Source organism: Gopherus evgoodei, chromosome 3 (assembly GCF_007399415.2).
Source record: "Gopherus evgoodei ecotype Sinaloan lineage chromosome 3, rGopEvg1_v1.p, whole genome shotgun sequence".
NCBI lineage: Eukaryota > Metazoa > Chordata > Testudines > Testudinidae > Gopherus > Gopherus evgoodei.
The window spans coordinates 163,481,232-163,502,886 of NC_044324.1; the positions used below are offsets into that span (position 1 = coordinate 163,481,232).

The 21,655-nt window shown below is 45.4% G+C and overlaps 1 protein-coding gene across 1 annotated transcript in view; it reads right to left on the bottom strand.

The window, feature by feature from the left end:
• KCNK17 (potassium two pore domain channel subfamily K member 17) overlaps positions 1-21,655 on the bottom strand; it is a 50,835-nt gene that overhangs the window by 15,142 nt on the left and 14,038 nt on the right. The window contains exon 2 of the mRNA XM_030557279.1: positions 7,719-7,833. Coding sequence (XP_030413139.1) covers positions 7,719-7,833 — 115 coding nt within the window. The remainder of the gene's footprint in view (positions 1-7,718; positions 7,834-21,655) is intronic.

Consider the following 21,655-nt stretch of genomic DNA (forward strand, 5'->3'; position numbering starts at 1 on the left):
TTGAGCCATTCTTTTTGGGTGACAAATCTGAGGAACTGCCCCAGACTGAGATGTCAGTAGAGGAGCTTTTGCAACAAATTGATAAATTAAACAGTAATAAGTCACCAGAGCTAGATGGTGTTCACCCAAGAGTTATGAAGGGACTCAAATATGGAATTGCAGAACTACTAAGTTTGGCATGTAATCTATTGCTTAAATCACCTCTGTACCAGATGACTGGCAGATAGCTAATGTGACTCCAATTTTTAAAAATGCTCCAGACGAGATCCTGGCAATTACAGACCAGTAAGCCTAACTTCAGTACCAGGTAAATTGGCTGAAACTATAGTAAAGAACAAAATTATCAGACACATAGATGAACATGTTATATGGGGGAATAGTCAACATGGCTTTTGTAAAAGGAAATCATGCCTCAACAATCTATTAGAATTCTTTGAGGGGGTCAACAGGCATATCGACAAGGGTGATCCACTGGAAATAGTGCACTTGGACTTTCAGAAAGCCTTTGACAAGGTCCCTCACCAAGGCTATTAAGCAAAGTAGGCACTCATTGGATAAAAGATAGGAAAAGATAGGTTACTAACCTCTCATACGTTAAAAGATAGGGAAAAAAGGATAGGAATAAATGGACAATTTTCACAGTGGAGAGAAATAAATAGTGGGGCCACCAAGGACCTGTACTGGTATCAGTGCTGTTCAACATATTAATACATGATATGGAAAAAGGAATAAACAGTGTGTATAAAGAAGGGCAACAAAAATGAGTAAGGGCATGGAACACCTTCCATATGAGGAGAGATTAAAAAGACTGGGACTGGACAGCTCAGAAAAGAGGCGTCGGGGGTGGGGGAAGGTAAGACAGTGGTCTTTAAAATCATGAATGATGTGCAGAAAGTGAATAAGAGAGTGTTATTTACCTCTTCACATAATGCAAGAACCAGGGATCACCCAATTAACAGGAAGCAGGTTTAAAACAAATAAAAGGAAGTATTCTTCACACAAGGCACAGTTAACCTGTGCCAGCAAATGTTGTGAAGGCCAAAGGTGTGGGTTCAAAAAAGAATTAGGTAAGTTAATGGAGGATAGGTCCATCGATGGCTATTTGCCAAGATGGTCAGGGATGTAACCTCATGCTCTGTGTGCCCCTAATCCTCTGACTGTCAGAAGCTAGGATTGGACAATAGGGGATGGATCACTTGATAAATTGCCCTGTTCTGTTCATTCTCCATCGAGCATCTGGCACCGCCCACTCTTGGAAGATAGGATACTGGGCCAGATGGACCATTGGTCTGACCCAGTGTGGCCATTCATACGGTCTTATGTTTCAGTTGACCTGAATCAGCCTCTTTCGGCCAAAAAATATTTTGTCCAAAAAAAGGCCCAGCTCTAACTGGAATACTTCCGCTCGCTGGGGAACTCCACTACCTGCTGGGAAGCCACAGGAAGACAGGCACACAGAGACAGACAAGCACAGAAAAGCACTTGCTTGGCACAGTGTTCCAGAGCTGCCAGGAATTTCGTTATTCCACAGATCTGAGCTGGCCTTTGACAGTCCCACCGGGCTGTCTGTGGTAGAGCCATAAATACCATCTCTGACTGTCCTCTTCCTGCAGCCCGCTTCTTGCATCTGTGTCAATGAGCACTGGGAGGGGAGCAGGGGAGGACAGAAGGGATTTATTCTGATGTACATTTGCAGCTCTTCCCTCATGCCCAAGATGGGGGTGGGGAGAATGGACATGGGGCACTTTCACTGCGTCCATCTTATGTTTAAAATGGTCTCACTGAAACTCATGCATGACATAGCTTAGCTTTGTGAATAGAAAGTGTAAAAGAAGCCCTGGGTAAGTGCCCCCCCTACCTGAGACAGCGCTGAGTCCTAGGGATCCGGGATCCAGTGGCACACAGTACCCTCACTGCATTAAGTGAACAAGAGGTGCCACAAAGGCTGGCACCAACGCACCCCAAAATTCACTCTCTCCTCAAATCCTTTCACTGGCTTCCTTTGCTTCTTCTGCATCAAATTCAAGTTTCTCATCTTCACCTTGAACACACTTCCCCCATTCCAAACCTGCTTCAGTGTTTGTATATAGCCCATAGGTACAAGGTCCCTGCCCTGAAGAGCTGACAGTCTGTACTGATCATGGCAAGAGAGGTCATGCTGGGAGTAGGTGTGGGTAACGAATGAGGGGGAGGATGTATCACACAGAGCAGGTTATAGAGTTGTTTGGGGGATAAGGTTTGCTGCATTAGTCCCTTTTGTATGACCATGTATTTATTGCTATGGTTTTTAAAGGGACTTAGAGAATTATTGTTAGAGGGCTTTGAAACAGGGAGGGAGGGTGTGCAAAAGGATTTGAAGGAAATGGAAGCTCTGTGGAAGACGAAGGAGGACATTCCAGATGTAAGGGACAGCAGGTGAAAAGGCCCAGAGGTACACAAAGAGAACTAAAGGATTAGGGGAGAGGTGGAACTGGCAGAGTGCCAAAACTCTCAACCACAAGCATTCAAAAAATCATGAGTCAGGCCCCATAAAAATAACAAGATTGGCCTAAAAACACAAGTTTCTAAACATGAAAAAATTGAGATTCTTATCTCCCTTCTGGTCTTTGAGCTTTCAAGGATCATGCTTTCAAGCTTTTCTCAGCAGCTGTAAGGGCAAGAAACTTACTTTGTCTATTTAAACAAAAGTTGAGAGTCTCATATTATCCCGTGACTCGAGGAGCTGAGACTTCAAGGAACTCACCAAACATAAGAACTGATAACACTGGCGTGCAGGGTCTGAACAGGAGACTATTGGGCAACAGGGAGGAGAAGCAGAGGGTTCTGAGCTGGCAGAACTTTGAGCAAGGGGACATGGTTTTTGAAGTAGGTGCTGAAGATGATGCAGAGTCAAAGAAGGGACGTGTACGTGTGTGTGTGAGAGAGAGAGAAATGAACAGAGCTGTGGGTGAGGGCAGTGGATTTGGCAGTGGCATTTTGCACAGACTGGAGGGGAGCCAGGAGCAGATGAGAAGGCCAGAAGGATTACAAGATGGGAGACCATCAAGGCAAGGACAACGGTGTGGGCAGCAAGGGTAGATGTGAAGAAGCTGTGGAGGAAGAAGCAGGAGGAGTTAGCAACACCCTGAATTTGAGGGGTAAATTACATCCAACTTCTCCTCTCACTCCATACCTAGGATTTCTTTCATACTGCCGCCTACGCTTGAGACAACCTCTCTCGTCTTCCAAACCACTCCTAAACCCTTCTGCACTGATCTCCCATGACTGTGTCCCAGCATGGTCCTGCATCAGAACCATAACCCTGTACATCACATTTCTCTGAGCTGGACAGAAAGTTCTTTGAGAAGGGACCTTGCCTCTTTACATGCTTTGAAGAGTCCGTCTCATTCTTAACTGTGCCTTGAGGTCTGGGACCATGCTTCCTTCCTAGTAACACCTTCTGATGTCTCCAGAACTTGCATAAACATGGACAGGGCTCTCCAACTAGGGTGACCAGATAGCAAGTGTGAAAAATCGAGATGGGGGTAATAGGAGCCTATATAAGAAAAAGACCCTAAAATCGGGACTGTCCCTATAAAATTGGGACATCTGGTCACCCTATCTCAAACATAGGGGCTCTAAGACCAGACACCTGTATTTTTCCCTTAGACACTATACTGCCATCTAGTGGGCATTACTATAATAAAATGTACAGTACCAACAGGATTCACAGAATTAAATGTCAAGCGCCTGATCCCGCAATCCCTACTTGTGTGAGTAACTTTTACAGTCTTGCCATTCCCAAGCATTCAACAATCACAAAGTTGACTTAAAACTCATGAAATTTTGACTGAAAGGTCTCAAAATGTAACTAGAAATGGGGAACCGTGAAACAGGTGTGTTTCCAGTGGGACTGGTTCTTGGCCCTACACCACTTAATATTTTTATCAATTACCTGGAAGAAAACAGAAAATCAACATTGATAAAATTTGCAGATGACACAAAAGTTTGGGGATGAGTAAATAATGAAGAGGACAGGTCACTGTTACAGAGCAATCTGGACTGCTTGGGAAACTGGGTGCAAGCAAACAATATGAATTGTAATATGGCTAAATGTAAATGTATACATCTGGGAATAAAGAATGCATGCCATACTAACAGGATGGGGGACTCTATCCTGGGGAGCAGTGATGCTGAAAAGGTTTTGGGAATGGTGAATAATCAGCTGAACATGAGGTGCCAGTGTGATGCTGTGGCCAAAAGAGCTCATGAAATCCTAGAATGCATAAACAGGGGAATCTCAAGTAGGAATAGGGAGGTTAATTTACATCGTATTGGGCACTGGTATGGGGTATTGGTATGACCACTGCTGGAATAGTGTGTCCACTTCTGGTGCCCACAAGTCAAGAAGGATGTTGATAAATTGGAAAGGGTTCAGAGAAGAGCCACGAGAATGATTGAAGGATTAGAACACATGCCTCATGGTGACAGATTCAAATAGCTCGATCTATTTAGCTTAACAAAGAGAAGGGAAGTGCTGACTTTTGATTACAGTCTGCATGAGGAAAATATTTAACAATGGGCTCTTTAGTCAAGCAGAGAGAGGTGTAACATGGTCCAATGGCTGGAAGTTGAAACTAGACAAAGTCAGACTGGAAATAAGGTATAATTACTTTTCAGTGTTAAAAATTTTACTATTGGACCAATTTACCAAGGGTTGTGATGGATTCTCCATCACTGGCAATTTTTTAACTCAAGACTGGATATTCTTCTAAAAGATAGGATCTAGAAATTATTTTGGGGAAGTTCTATGACCTGTCCTACACGGGACATCAGACTAAATCATCACAATGGTCCTTTCTGGCCTTGGAATCTACCTACACTGCAATTAGAAATCATGAAAATCATAGAATCACAGAACTGGAAGGAACCTCGAGAAGTCATCTAGTCCAGTCCCCTGCACTCAAGGCAGGAATAAGTATTAGACACCTGCAGCTGGCCCATGCCAGGTGACTCAGGCTTGCAAGGCTCTGGCTAAGGGGTTCTTTAACTGCAGTGTAGATGGTTTGGCTCAGGGTGCAGCCTCACAGGGCCCTAGAACCTGGGCTCTAGCCTGAGCCCAAACGTCTACGCTGCAATTAAACAGCCCCTTAGCCCGAGCCCCATAAGCCTGTTGACATGGAACTTACTGAACCCTAATTCACATCCTGCCTTGCTTTCCTGCAATCATAGCTATGCCGGTAGTTCTGTGCCCCACAATTATCATATTATTGGCCATGCAAATATACCTTTAATAAAAGGAGAAACACTCTGACACTGCTCAGTCCAAACGTCTGCATTATTAAGTCAAAAAGCTTAAAATACATCAGAATTAGGACATTAACCCCCCCCCAACACACAAATAATTATAAAACCTTCCCCATGATTAATAATGACCAGCAGAACACCCCAGTTTCATCCTGATTCTCCTGGGGCTTCTCCACACCATCAGGCCTCAGTCCCCAGTCAGTCTTTAGATGGGACATCTCTTCTGTCATTCTACTCTCATTCATAAAAGGAGAACGGTCAGCAGATTTGGATTTGACTAGTATTTCTGTGCTTCAAACAGAATATAACGTTACAAGACATTAGCCTCCTAAGAGGAGCCAGTTTAAACTAACTGGTTTTGGTCAGTCAGGGTAAAACAAATGTTAAAGGGTTTTTTTTTTTTTGTTTTTTTTTAAATTGTTAGCACATATCAAGCTCACCTGCCAAATTGCTTTGGTTTCTATTTAACAGTGGTCCACCATGTTTTGTACATAGAAGAACTACACTGACGTGGTCTATCTACCTACAGTACTAATATGGCTCTCCCATTGTTATAACATCTGAACACCTCACAATCTTTAATGCATTTACCCTCACAAGCCCCGGTGAGGTGGAGAAATGCTGTTGTCTCCATTTTACAGATGGTAAACTGAGGCAGCATGCAGCAGAACAAGAGCTTGAAGAACCTAGACCTCCCAAGTCCTCAGGTACCACCCAAACCACCAGACTACTCTAAGCCTTGCGGAATGTGGGGGTGGGTGGGAGGTAAAACCAGAGACAGACAGATACACACATGCAATGGCGTGCCCACTGACACTGGCTTCATTGTGAAAAAAACAAAAAAGCACTCTGAATTCTGAGTCTACCCATGGAACTGCCAATATAAAAACATTCCAGCTTGCATGATTGCACCCCTCAGTGAAGCCAGGGCATAAGCCTTAAAAGCACTAGAGTCTAAAATCCTGTTTTACAAAAAAAGACCTTGCTAGGAAATCATTTTTAAAAGACAAGTTAGTTTTGCCTGGAGTGTAAATAAGCACAATGAGGCTAAAATGGCTTTGGGGGAACAGAGCCACTCCGGTTGGCTTGGAAAGGACGTATAACGAACTATGGGAGTAGGCAAATGTGCTCTGAGCAGGTAGTTTGGTTTTAAGTCAGAGTTCAGAGTACCTAGAGCGTCCAAACTTCTCTGCTCTGTTGGGATGACTGAGCACCTGTAGGATTTTCCATCTCGATTTTAGAATGAGGCTACACCGCCATCCTGTGGTTTATTCTGACACAAGCACATAAAACAGTTCTCAACCGTCTCAGATTCAAAGCGCATGAAAAGGAAACCAGAGTGTCCAGGAAGAAGCCAGTAAAGTCATGTGGGTGTCTTTTCTTTTTCTCAGCTTGTAGAAAAGCAAACTATTATATTATTACTGCTATAATTCCTGATTTCCAGGGTCAGCATTTCTGATGGCAATGCATTTTCAGTACTAAGCAGAGCAGTAAAAACGATTCCCTGTCTGCATGACATGTAGATAGATCTGGGTCTGAAAAATGACGAAGATCAAAAAGGGCTGAAAGATCCAATGTAATGCTGGAAATCTAGAATGACCCCGAGGCAACTCCTTTGACATTCAGTGACTGGTACTCTAAATCCCATGTCAGGGCTATTAATATATTGGCACATACACCAAGGACAAGATTTCAGAGCCACTGGCTAGACAATGGCTAGATAGGGGGCCATGGGCATTTATTAATATTATATAAACGAGCGAATCCATGTAACCCCATGTGCTTTTCACTGTTGCCATTCTCTTCCTCCCATTCCCTTCTTTTCTGTGGAGCATCCATTTGTTGCAGCTTGTCTTAATTAGGCTTAATTAATTCAGGATAAAGACTAAGTATTTGTACAGCACCCAGCACAAAGGGGCCCCGGACCTCAGTGAAGCTTTTGGGCACTAACACAACATAAATAAATGATCATTGGAATGCAGAGGAAGTCACGATAATTTTTACACACCAGCTCCAAAACGATTTGTTAAAATCTGGCTCCAAAAAAATCTCTCCCTGATTCCCTGCTACCCTAACCCCTCATTTTTCCCCATTTCCTCATTAGTCCCACATTCACTCCACCCACAGCCCAGATACTCAACAGTATAGGGCTTAGAGATCAAATTCACTTCACCAATACCAAACCAGATGGATCCTTGACTGCTATGAAGATCAGCAGACCCTCCACAAAGCTCAGATTGGGAGTCAGGCAGAAGCTCACGAGAGACAAATTGACTTGGAATCTGCATGCAATTTGCTTCTATCTGAACACTGGTGACTGAGAAAGGCAGTGCCTCACAGGGAGGAAGCAGGGTGTGTTCCTGTGATTATTCATTCCCATTCCATCCATGTTCCACCCAGGTTACCCACAACAAGCAGCAGAGATTTCCTACCGATGGTGGTTATCGCAGAGATGGAGAAGAAGAAAGAACCGACTAAGTCCCATCTCCCCAGACTGGTGGTGTTTCCCTGGAGGGTGTGGCCGCTCTTATAGGCCTTGATGATACCCTGCAAAGAGATGGCAGTGAATACAGGTGAGACTATCAGCCCACAAGGAGGCAACTCCAGCTGTTCTTTGTGTAACTGGCCTTTGCAGTGCTGTGTGATGAGAATTTAAACTATAACCCACACTCCTCCTGCTGCTTCTCTCTTAGATGTTGTCATCTATGTGAGGTTAGGAGATCCAAGGCCTGAGAGGTCAAGGAGGCTAAGGCCATCACCTGTTTATCTTCTGGTACACCCTGACAACAGGCTCTGTGCTGTAAAAGCTGCAGGGACAGTCCCCATCCCAAAGAGCTTGCAATCTAAGGACTGAGTTCTCCTGATACATTGAATAGTACCGTAGGCCATGCTTACGCTTATGGGCACGATAGCAGCATAGCTACAGTGCTGTAACCCTGCTACTGTAATCCCATGAAGTAGATGCAGACGACAGCTTTGGAAGTGGTTTTCCTGTTACTGTAGGAACTCCACCTCACTGAGTGATGGTAGCAAGGTCGACAGACACGTGTATCCACAGACCTAGCTGCATTTGCAGCAGGGGTTAGGGTCAGCATAGCCATGCATAGCAGAGAGGTGGGTTTTTCACATCCCTGAGTCACCTGTTTATAGTGTAGACCAGGCCTAACAGAAACTATGCTGATTGCAAGCCAAGGGAACCCAGAGAACAAAGGGTCTGGGGAAGGATTTTAGGGCCAGTGGCATTCCATAAGTCGGTCACAAGTTACCTAGATTGTGTGGGAGAGAAACAGGAAGATTGGAGATTCCCAGACAAGAATCCAACAAGGGTTAATCCATGTAACCCCAAAGCAAAGCTCCTGAAAGGGTTCTGCATATTGCAGGATCCATGAAGCAATAAGTAAGCCTTTACATGTGGATGATACATACCAGATCCCTTCCCCACACTTGGGAGGAATGCATGCAGTATAAGAAAGCTCTGTATAATTGCGAGGAGACATACTATATAGCAGGACCAGTTTAATAATACAGGGCAGTCACATCAGAAACCGAGCAATGTGCCAGATGTACAGACGCTGACCCATCACTGTTGTTAAACTGGTCATATGCCCAGAGACTTGGGGCCTGATTCTGCTTTCACTTACAACAATGTAAATCTGGAGTAACTATGCTGAAGTCAGTAGAATTACATCAAGTTGGGCCCTCGATGAGTTAACTGTGCCAACACCTGCGTGCCCTTTGTCATACAAATAAAGTTACTGATGTGGAAAAATTGATCTTAAAATAGCACTATCCTTAGTACATACATAAACCACTTTACAACCTTAACTAATCCTCCTAGCACCCCTGGGAGATGATTTATCCTGCAATGCAAAGCTGAATCAAGAGTACACTAAACCCATCACCTCTGAGCAAAGCCACGCAGATATCTAGTAACACAAGCCCCCGCCTTGCTCATTCACTGTGCTAGTGATAATGCTTTCATCCTTCACAATAAGGAGAGCCACTTTCAGCTCAAATTTGCCTCCAAATCTGGGTTTTGTAAAGATAAGCTCTTTTAAACTAATAATCCATCAAGGTACTTCAGGGAAGACCAGCATTGTAGGATCCAGGAACCTACCAACAGATTTAATAAGTGGGTGGTAAGGAAGTATTAGTGTCCCATTTTACAGATAAGGAAACTGAGGCACAGAGATGGGATATGACTTGTCCAAGGCCACAAAGGAAATCTGCAGCGGGACTGTGACATATATCCTGGTCTCCCGAGTCCCAGTCCAGTGCCTTAACTACGAAGTCTTCCTCCTCAACAACAACAGAAATGTTTCTGAATTCTTTTTTAAATGACAAAAAGATTCCTTTTTCTCTCCTCCCCCCAGGCAAATAAACATGGCTCCGCATGATGCCACTGAACAAGCACCAAAAAGTGACATTAGGGAGTAAATAAAACATTGCAAATGACCAGCATGTGACCACTGTCAGTCTAAGGAGAGAGCAATGCAAAAAAAGAATACAAGGCAAACAGGTGGCGAACAGTAAATTCAGTGATAAAAACTGCATTGATCTGGGAGCTGCTCTTTGTCTACAGTGTCAGAGATAGTGTGGGGTTTTTTTTCTGTCACTGTAGGACCTCCACCTCCCTGAGCAGTAGCTGCTAGGCCAACAGAAGCATTCTTCCATCCACCATGGGTTAGGTCGGCAAAACTGTACCATTTTGCACAACGCTGAGTGCCACAGCTATGTCAACCTAAATTTTAAGTGTAGACTAGTCTTTACTCTGTGAGCAGTCCCACTAATTTTAATGGACAGCTCACAGAATAAAGTACTATTCAGCCTGCGTAAGGTTGGTAGGCTCTGGCCTTAGGAGAAGAAATGGAGGGATAGGATTAACGTTCCCTGTATCAATATTGGGGTTTATCAGGCTGCAAGGGATCTAGGCTTTAATCTTTAATATGCCCAATGTACGGCCTCTTGAACTGCAGTTAAGGAAGGTGTGGATAAGAAGCATTACTGGCAAAGGACTTGTAATGAGGTTAGCACCCACCTCTCGTGAGTGTCCCATTCTGACGGGGCATGTCTGTATTCTGTAGACCCTTTTCAGTGGTTCTCAGGCGGGTTTTCAGTGACTCCGGCTGAGTCACACTGTTTGCACATTAGCCAGAACAAACCCCTTCCGGGGTATACAGTCCACAGGAGCCTATCGTGGTACCCCTCTGGTAGTGTCTCTCTCTATCCCTCCTTGGGTTTTAGTCCTTAAGTAGTCCAGCCCTGGTATGGAGCTGTATCCCCAAGGCTTCCTCCCTGGAGACACTATCTTTCTGTAGCCCTCCACAGGCTCAGTCCTTACTCAGCTCCTAGCAGTCAGCCAGGAGCCTCTCGTTCCCCAGGTCCCTGCCAGCAGGCTTAGCTCTCTATAGTCCTGCTACTTTTCCAGGCAGAAAAACATGCCTTTCTTCTTCTGCTCCATGCAACAACTAACTACTGCTCTGTTCTGCAGCTCCTTTTATATGGCCCTCCTGGGTCCTGATTGGCCTCTTCCCCTGCAGCCACTCTAACCTGCTTGGAGGACCTCTCCACTGCTCCTTTCCTGGGATGGGTGTGGCAGAACCCTGAGGCCTCCAGCAGGGAGCCTTTGGGTTTAGTCCACCCCATTACCAGCCTACTAAAGAACCACAACCATCAAAGCAAATATTCTCTCTCCTCTGCCCCATGATCTGTTAGCTATGAGTTCTAAGTGATTGATGTTTCTGTAACAATGGAGAAGCCTCTGAGTTACAGTGCCACAAGGCCCACTGGTGCCAGCTGGCCAAAGGGTCACTACTCTGTGTCAGCAATTCCTGACAGGCCTGACAAACTCACTATCCTCAACACATGGTTGTCATAGTATTTATAAAGAACGTTGTGTGAGATATCAAATGAAAGCTGGTGACACATTGGTCATTAAGATCATGCACAGATGACAGTTTACAAATTATGCATTATATGCCACAAGTGAATCAAGGTCTGAGTCACCAGCAGAGACAGGTTTTCTCTCAGACCAGAAGTGTTTGTCCAGCTAGCTGACATATGAATTAAGCATTGTAAGCAAACACAATGGGAACTACAGCTGCATTCTAAATCAATATGACGTGAAATCAACCTGGGCGTCAGCACCCTGGAGAACAAGCAAGCAGGGAGAAGAGTTTTCCCTGGGGGTGCACTGCAAGGGGGTGTAATTTAAAGGTTTATTGGACAACAAGAGGAAGGCAAGAGAACTCCCCTTTATTCATCACTGAGGAAACACAAAATGATGGTTTCACGTGTAACCAGTTGTTCTTACTATCCTTGCTCACTGTCTCCTGAAATTATAACCTTTGTTAATAAACCTATTTGTTTTCACTATAAATAAATGACAGCATTGCGTTGTTAAAAAGAAGCTGACAGCTGACTCAAGCAAGCTTGTGTGTGTGTGTGTGTTGTCCTCTAGGGGACAATTTATCTGGTCATTCGTGTAAGTGGCTATGCCAGGGGCTAGATGCCACCGAGGGGGAGGCTGGCAGAGGGGCTCAGGGTTGCCATTTGTCTGTCACTACCTGCACAGAGAGGGCAAGGTCTGTGGGGACCTGCAGGTAGGTGTTTGTCGGTGGCCTGAGGCTGTTGGTCTCAGAGAGCTGAGCTACAGCAGGCATCAGACAAAACTGCTTCATGCTAAGGGCAGGAGGTGGTGAGATGCCTCCAGAGGAGCATTACAGTCACTTTTCAAGCTGAGAAGTTTCCTCCTAGTATCAGCCTAGCCCAGAACTCTTAGGGTTTCTGGAGGTTTTTTTTGCTCAAAATACATAACTTCTCTGCATGCCGCACACCTGGTTCCTGTTCTCTGTTAAGCCTCACTTTGGTGTAAATTCAGCTGTGGTCAAAATTGCACGACACCAAGTTTTGAAAGCAGTAAACACTCAGAGGGACAGAACCACCGTGCAAAGAGCCCTGAAGAGACAAGAGCAGAGAAGGCTGCAAGCAACAAAGGGAAATTCAACACTGAGGGCTTGGCTACACTCGAAACTTCAAAGCACTGCCGCAGGAGCGCTGCCGCGGGAGCACTTTGAACTGTGAGTGTGGTCGCATCGCCAGTGCTGGGAGAGAGCTCTCCCAGCGCTGCATGTACTCCATCTCCTCATGGGGATTAGCTTGCAGCGCTGGGAGCCGGGCTCCCAGCGCTGCGGCACTGTTTACACTGGCGCTTTACAGCGCTGTATCTTGCAGTGCTCAGGGGGGTGTTTTTTTCACACTCCTGAGTGAGAAAGTTGCAGCGCTATAAAGCGCCAGTGTAGCCAAGGCCTAATAAATGGAAAGTGCTTTACTTAGGGAGAGGAAATAAACAGCTCAGAGAGGACATGACAAGAACAAGCAGAACGGACAATGATATGATGTTGTCCTTCCATTCTGCAAATACAGTCAAAAATATCTGCACTGGAGCATGACTTTTCTTCATTCAACTCTGGGGCACGGAATTTCTAACCCAAATCCACCAGTCAAAAGTAAGCATTGGGCCTGCTCATACATTGTGCCAAGTGCTCCTGTCTCCTGGGAGTATAGGGTACTCAGCCCCCTTGCAGGAGGTGCTCAGCACCATTGATCATAGGGCCCAGGGTCAGCCACTTCCCTGTTGTGTTTTGTTATCAGAAGCCTCCTGATGACATGCCTCTCAGGTATGTCCCATTGTACCAGTCCCAAACTGCTGTGGCATTCATGGGATAGACCAAAACGTTTCTGATAGACTATTTGGTTATTCAAATGGCAGGTGTTTGTGACTGCCCTTAAAACTACAGAGGAAAGCGGTATGCTCACTTTGTAGCCAATGTGTAGGACTCTTGTAGGATAGAGATCAGAATATAGGAAGTTTTCTATCCAGATGCAGCCAGAGTTCATTGTAATATCAATATCTATTTAATGAGATTGATTTATTGTATCTGCATATAAAACATAGGCACAAGGAGAACAGAAATTAGAAATAACCTCACCCAGTATTCACACACAGAAATTCTATAGATTTAAGGAGAAAAGCCCAGAGCTTTGGCTAAGGATTCCTATTGCCCTCACTTACAACAGGCAGTTATCAGATAACTTTTTCAAGACCTGACACTTTTAAAATCAACTAATAGATATGAGTGTTCCGCCTCCAGTTATTCAGAGTCAAAGGCTAGTCCAAGAACTCAAACTGTGGACATCAGTCAGGCCCAGTCAATACCACCAATCGCTGGAGGATAAGTTACTTGTAGAACATTTGAAATAAATACAGAGGCAAGGTGGGTGAGATAATATCTTTTATTGAACCAATTTCTGTTGATGAGACGAGCTTTTGAGCCACTCAGAGCTCTTCTTTGAAAGCTCGTCTCTCTCACTGACAGAAGTTGGCCCAAAAAGGATATTATCTCACCCACCTTACCGCTCTCATATCCTGGGCACAGACACAGCTACAACTAAACTGCATGAAATAAAGACACTCAGTCATGAAATTGCTGTGCTTGGACCTGATATTTTGAGAGCTTGGAAAGGTCACATGTGTAAGTCAAAGGATAATATCAATCAAAAGAGGAAGTACAAAGAGAAAGCAGAACTTTGTGGTTAAACCAAAAGACAAAGTCAGATCTAGAGTCCGCTCTCGTCTCTGCTGAGCGACTTGCTATGTGATCCCAGGGAAGCCATTTCACTTCTCTTGTGTCTCATGTTCCCCATCTGCAGCAGTGGGATAAGAACCTTTCCCTAGCTCATAGGAGAGCATTAATGTTTGTAAGTCACTCTAAGCTCTTCAGACAGACAGCTCTGTAAAAGTACACAGTGGTTATTGTAAAATTCATCAAGTGGGACCTTTTGAATTTCCACGCCCTGATGTATCAAAATGTAACTTTATTTAGAAGCTGGCGTTCTCCTCGCCATCTAGCCTCATCTATTTTTGTGTGGCACCATCTGTGATGCAAATTCCACTTTTACATAATCTTACAAAACCTACTGCGATGTCCCAATCCGGTTCTCTAGGACGAGGAAGGCGCAGGTGTGACTTTCACAGACAAATTGCTTTATCTAAAAGCAGCTTTCTGTCCTGTTGCCTTCCTGGCCTCACAAACACCATGTTGCCCAGCAGCACAAGCCCTGCCCTGTGAGGTGAGTGACCCTGGGGAGGGAACTGCATCCATTTCATTCAGCCTTGCAGCCAGAAATTTGCAAAGGGAACTGGTGCCCTTCGCAGCACTGGTGCCCCCTGCAGTTGGTTCATCAAAGCCAACTGTACTTCAAATCTTTATTTCCTGATACCAGTCACTGCCTAGTCTTGTGTCTCCTTCCATACATCACGGTCCACAGTATCACCTCCTTTAACTCCAGCCCACCGGCAGCTCATGGAGGGGTTGTGGTGTTCCTCAACGCTCGTTCACGTAAAGAATACTTGGAGGGTACACCCCCATTTCTCTTGCCAATCACCACTAATGAGAACAGCCACCTGCTGTCTTTTACTGCTTAAGCTTCCAAACAAAGCTTCCTGTTCCAGCTCAGCCACGTTCACTGCTCCAGTCTGACTTTCAGTCTGTCACACTTCTTAGAGTAAATCTACACTGCAGAGGGTACCTGGATCCAGGCTCCCGGGCAGGCGTACCTGAGCTGTCAAGCCACCTGTTAGTATCCATACTGCAGAGTCACATACAATCTATACTTGTGTAGCTGTATCCACACTGGCACTGTGGCTACCTGGGTTTGGTGCTGGGATTTTGAGAGGGGCGGACAGAGAAGTATACCAGGGCTCCTTAATTTGAATCTCTGAAGAAATTGTTTTGATGTAGTGTGTTATGGCGGAATTTGTCTATTCTTCGCAGTCCCCCATGTGGAAGTGTTCTTAGCCTGCCAACACATTCAGCTGAGGCACTATCAGCTCTGCATGTTTTTCACTTCCATGCCCTCCAGCCAGTGCCACGCCAGGGGTCCAGAACAGGTGGATGAGCTGTTCCTGCTTGGTGCTGAATTGTTATCGCGGCAGGATAAACACAGAGGGTACAGGAGATGGTGGAGGGCATTTCCGCAACTGTTTCTGACCCTCAGAAGGCAGCAGTAGATCTTGGAGCTCAAACATGCTGGATGCTGACATGGCAGAGCAGAGACACATGCTGCAGCAGTTGCTATGTATTTCTCATATGTAGACCAGCACTTCTGGTGTAGGACAACTAGAACAGAGTGGTGGGATCACATCATAATGCAGTTCTGGGGGGACCACCAGTAGCTTCAGAACTCCTGCATGAGGAAGGCCACCTTCACAGAGTTGTGTGAGGTGCTTCTCCTGATCCTACAGTGCAAGGACATACAGCTGAGGGAGTCCAGAACAAGGCTGATATAGCCATATAGACACTGGCTACCTGGAACTTCAACAGGCTGGTGACTACCTCATTTGGGGTTGGCGATGAGGTTTCTGAGGCATTTTTTGCTTCCCCACGAGTAGCGGACACGGCTTAGACTTCTGAAATAGCAGCTGCTGTGGAGAGAATGGGGGTCGCACTCTACACTGGGCCACCGATGGCACTCATGTGCCCAAAGTTTGCTCTCCACAAGGAGCACATGAAGATGTCAACTGCAAAGGCTACCGCTCAAGCATTGTGCTGGGGTAGGTCAACGGCAAAGGCAAGTTCATGAACACCAGTGTGGGATTCACTCACAAGGTGCAAGATGCTAGAGCACTGAGGCGATCTGGCTTTTACCCACTCAGATAAGCAGGGACTTTATTCCCACTAAATAACATGGTTAACGATATGGGTGTTTGTGCCCACTGTTATTTTAGGAGACCCTGTGTAGCATCTACCGTACTGATATTTGAGCACTCAGCAGAACATTTAATTACACACATAGTGATTGTGGGATAGTGGTGGACTGTGCATGTGACCAGTGGAAGGCAAGATGGCTCTGCGTACAGAACCACCTGGATGCCAGTGTGGCCAATGCCACCCACATTATTGAGATGTGCTGTGCCCTGACCCATGCCTGCGAGAATAAGGGCAAAAATCTTGGACAAGGGAGTTCAAGCCACTATATTTGGAGGCCTGGTACAGGCAGCCACAGAGTGCATGTGGGACTGGGTGCAGGTGAGCAAGGGAAATAAGGGATGCCTTGTGTGCCTACACCCTATCACAACAGTGTGACAGGCATGGGGGAATGTGATATGTGTACCACAGCGGTGCACAGTATCTGTTTGTTTGCTATTGATTTTCTGTGATTATAAGGGTGTTGGGTACTTTATTAATATCTTTGGACACAACTTCCTGACTCTTCCTTCTTTTCTAAGCACTCACATAGCAATGTACTGTACAACCAAACGAAAAAGTATTAAAATAAATTCTGATTTGAAAAAGCAATGCAGGCATCCCAGCTGCCTGGAAACAAACAACAGTGAAAATAAAAAACGGGCAGGAACGTGCAAACCTGTGCCATTAAATAAATTGCAAGCACTGCAGTCTCCCTGGTGGTGAACTGGATGTCAGAGGTGTATCTGTTCTCCCTCTCCCCGGTCGTACAGGCATAGAGCGAACAGGGAACATCTGCCTATACCACATCATGGAGTGGTTCATAACCTACCCAACTCTTGAATTGCCCACTGGCTACAGGATGTGGTAGCATAGAGGAGCGTTTGCCCACATTGGAGATGGTGCTGGAGCTGGCGCAGGAACTGGGTACTGCAGGCTAGTAGCCACCAGGGTAAGCAGCTACTCAACCATCTCCTTTTGCTGTGCTTGGTCCTGTTTCCTCATTCTCTAGCCATGTCAGAGAGAGTACGCGAGCATTCTCTCCTCCTCTGCTTTCTCCCTCTTCATTTCCATATCCTGCTCCTCTTTTCCTCTCTGATTGGCCTGGTCTGTGACCCATGTCCAAAGTCATGATGCATTTCATAGAATAGGGGTAGGCAACCTATGGCACACGTGCCAAAGGCGGCACGCAAGCTGATTTTCAGTGGCGCTCACACTGCTTGGGTCCTGGCCACCGGTCCTGGGGGGCTCTGCATTTTAATTTAATTTTAAATGAAGCTTCTTAAACATTTTAAAAACCCTATTCACTTTACATACAACAATAGTTTAGTTATATATTACAGATGTATAGAAAGAGACCTTCTAAAAATGTTAAAATGTATTACTGGCAAAGCGAAACCTTAAACTAGAGTGACTAAATGAAGACTCGGCACAGCACTTCTGAAAGGTTGCCGACCCCGTCATAGAATCACAGACATGAAAGGCTGAAGGGATCTCGAGAGCCCAGGCCTCTACACCTTGGCAGGAACAAGTATACCCAGACCATTCATAGTGGGTCTCCCTGAGCCTTTTCCTTTTCCCAAGCTGGTTCAGGGTCCTCTCCCCAAGAAGCCTGGGTGGCTGCCTCTGTTCAGCAGACGTGGAAGGTCCTGCCAAGGAAAGATGATATTTTTTGTACATGGAAAGAAAGAGAAGAATTCCCCCTTTTATGGTCTGTGTCACGGCAACACAACAGTTGAACACTTTTATCTGCTTGGTATGACTTTATTTCACCGCTACACCTCAGCCAGTTCAGAAGTTCTGGCAGGCCAGGTTACCAGCTCACATATACACTATGGTAAGAATTCCAGATTTAAGGCTGTCATAACATATTCCCAGATTTGGACCTTAGCATCCAAAATATGGGTGTTAGCATGAAAACCTCCAAGCTTAGTTACCAGCTTGGACCTGGTAAAGCTGCCACCACCCAAAAAATTAGAGTGTTTTGGGGCACTCTGGTCCCCCCAAAAAACCTTCCCTGGGGACCCCAAGACCCAAATTCCTTGAGTCTCACAACAAAGGGGAATAAACCATTTCCCTTCCCCCCTCCAGGTGTTCCCTCCCTGGGTTCCTGGAGAGATATACAGAAGCAAGCTCCGTGAATCTAAACAGAGGGATTCCACCCTCCCTATTTCCAGTCCTGGAAACACAAGTACTTCCCTCTTCACTCAGAGGGTATGCAAAGTCAGGCTTGTAAATCTAAAACACAGATATTTTCTTTTCCCCCTGACTTCTTCCTCCCACCAATTCCCTGGTGAGCTACAGATTCAATTCCCTGGAGTCCCCCACTAAAGAAAAACTCCAACAGGTCTTAAAAAGAAAGCTTTATATAAAAAGAAAGAAAAAATACATAAAAATGGTCTCTCTGTATTAAGGTGACAAATACAGGGTCAATTGCTTAAAAGAAATATGAATAAACAGCCTTATTCAAAAAGAACACACTTCAAAACACTCCAGCAAGTACACAAATGTAAATACAAAATAAAAACCATATAAATCACTATCTTATCTTTTGTACTTACAACTGGGAAACAGAAGATTAGAAAAACAGGAGGCAGAAAAATCCTCTCATAGCCGAGAGAGTACAGGCAGAAGACAAAGAACAAAGAACTCACACACAAACTTCCCTCCACCCAGATTTGAAAAAGTCTTGTTTCCTGATTGGTCCTCTGGTCAGGTGTTTCAGGTTACTCCTTTCCAGGTGAAAGAGACATTAACCCTTAGCTCTCTGTTTATGACAAAGGCATTAAAAAGAAAAAAAAAAGAAAATACATTTTTTTGGACCTGGTATGTATGTCTGTGGGGGGTGACAAGGGACCTGCTACTACTATTGCTTTTAACATTAATCCATGCTAGGGAAACTTTAGAGGATGTTAATCAGCTGGAGTTCCCTGAATGGAAGAGAGAGCAACTTCTCCAGGCTAGTGGTAGTTCTCTCCATCTCCACAAAGGAGATTTTACATCACCTGCTGACTGAAAAGGAGCGGAGAGGGCTTATAAGCTATCGAGGCAGACCTTGGAAGTTTGTCCTACCTGGGAATCTCACTAATCGTCTTGAGTTTATCCTGTATGAAAAATTCTCAAGCATCACCAGCCAGGAGCAGGGGAAAATTCAGGTGAACATTAACAGGATGGTGAATCAGGATATCAGAGGCCTGCTAACAGCGGAACTGTTCCCCACACCTTGGCCTGGAAAGTGTGCTGCAAATGGGAGCACCGGAAGGCCAAGTACTGCTGCACCAAGGAACTTTTTCAACTTAATACAGCCACTGAGATTTATAATCCAGAATGTCTGGGCCAATGCTGCAATACTGGTATTGCTATAATTCTACAACAGTCTACTGGTGTGACAGAATTACTAAGAGCCATACATGCTGACATATGCACTCCTCTAGCTAAACCTGTCATCCCATTTTTTATATATATTTTAAATAATCAGCATAAATTTAGCAAGAATCACTCACTAGTTGCATGCTTAATTGTTTTCCCCTACTTGGGCTCCATCTTGAATCACACATGGTGGTTGGGGGCTTAGGGTGGAGGAAGGGGGCCAGGACAATGTCATGGCTTTTGCCCTTAGCTGAAGCTAAGGCCAGCCTTTAGCACATAATATCCTTCATAGCAATAATCTTATTGGCCATGACCCAGAAATTCCTCCCTCATGGTGCAATTTCTCCCCATAATAATAACAAAGATGGTGGCAGCCACATACCCAGCTGTGGCTCCAGCTCCTACTCTAATGCCACTTCCTCTCCAGGCTGTTTGTTGGGTCAGTCCCCAAATAGGTCTTCAGAATATAGTCACAAGACATCCCACATTTATGTGGCCTACTCCGGAGATGTTCCAGAACCATGGTCTGTTCCTGCTCTTCTGCCTCCACTGCCATTGGAGCCTTCTCCAGTGCTATCCTGGTCCTCTCTGCGTCCAGTATAAAAATTATATCAGCCCCGCTCAAAAGCCTGTTGTGCACAACTGGGGGCTCTGTACACAAGGTGAGGGCGAGTACCTGGCCCAAATCCTTGTGGCAGACAGAGAATTGCCAGACCCTTTGTATTGCAGGAATCTCTCTAGGATTTTAATACGCTTTCAACACTGTGCAGATATATGTTTGATCCCCACCTCACCCAGCCTCTTCAAGATGCTATCATAACAGTACAGATTTCAGGTGCGTCTCCCAAAATCATGTTCTTTTCTGCGCTCATACCAGAAGTTAACCAGAAACTGGGTGGGGTCCTCTATCCAGCTAGCAGCTTGCTGCAATGGCATCTGATAGGGTTGTCTGGTTGAGGTGAGCTGCGTATTGCAGAAACGGAGCAGGCTGCGTGGAATGAAGAGTTAAATACCAACCAGGTGGATATAAACCAGCAGGTAGCATCTGGTGCATAGGAGGCAAGTGGAAAATTAGTTGGTAGAAGGGCTGTAAAATACAGGTCTGGGGAATTGTGGGATGACACAGAAGGACTGTCAAAAGCTGAGTTCCACTATCCAGTGTTAGCTACATCCTCATTGCAAAGAGGGCAGGTCAGAGCCCACCTCAAAGTGAAACCTGGACTCTAACCTATACCTGCAGCAGGGCAAGCAAGCCTGGGTTCAAAGCATATATAAACCAACCCAGGGAAAGACTACAGCTGTGGAGAAAGGCTCTGGTAGCAGCAAAAGGCTACAGCAGCGTCCCACGCTGCAGGGAAAGGCTTTGGCGGGTGGGTGCGGAGAGGCAATGGGGAAAGACTCTGGTGGAGGGGGCAACAGGGGACATTGCTCTCCCTGCTGCCTTCCCCCTACCAGAGCCGTTCACTGACATGTATAGCTACACACTGCAGTGTGGATGGCGCTAACTTTTCATGGCTGCGTGCGGCTACACATACCCTACACACTGCCACCAGCGGTGAGCAGTGTAGACGTAGCCTATGTATTTCTTAGTGCTAACTTCAACCTCGGTCATCATTTATGAGCATGTGGCAACAGCCAATTCTACAGCTCAGCCCTTGGTCTCTCTTGTCATTTGTGTGCGCCTCAACCATCAGTTTCCAGCTTCACCACAACTTCCTATTGCTGAGAGCTACAAAGAGTCTTTATACTGCATCTTGGATTCTGTTTTCCCACTCTCTGAGCCCTTAAATTCCCTCCCAAAGCCAGAATTACTTGTCACCTAGGTCTCTTCATCCGTAGACCTCAAAATGTGACACAAAGGAGAGTAAGTATAATGATCTCCGTTTTTCATAAATTCATAGAGTTTAGGGCCAGAATTTGGATCATCTAGTCTGACCTCCTGTGCATCACAGGGCACAGAATTTCACCCAGTTACCCTCGCAGCGAGCCCAATAACTTGTGTTTGACTAAAGCATATCTTCCAAAAAGGCATCCAGAAAGGCAAGCCCAGAGTGTGTACATGCATATGACTTAGCTGAGATGCTGCCTTCCTTACAAGCATGACCTTATCAGGCAGCTGAGCTTCTACTTCCCTCTTCAACAGTGACAGGAAGGGACAAAGCACTTTGTATACACAACGGATAATCGGAGTAGTTTCTTCTTCATTCATATCCACTTTTTCTCTAGTCCTGGGGAGAGGCAGGGGAATGAGA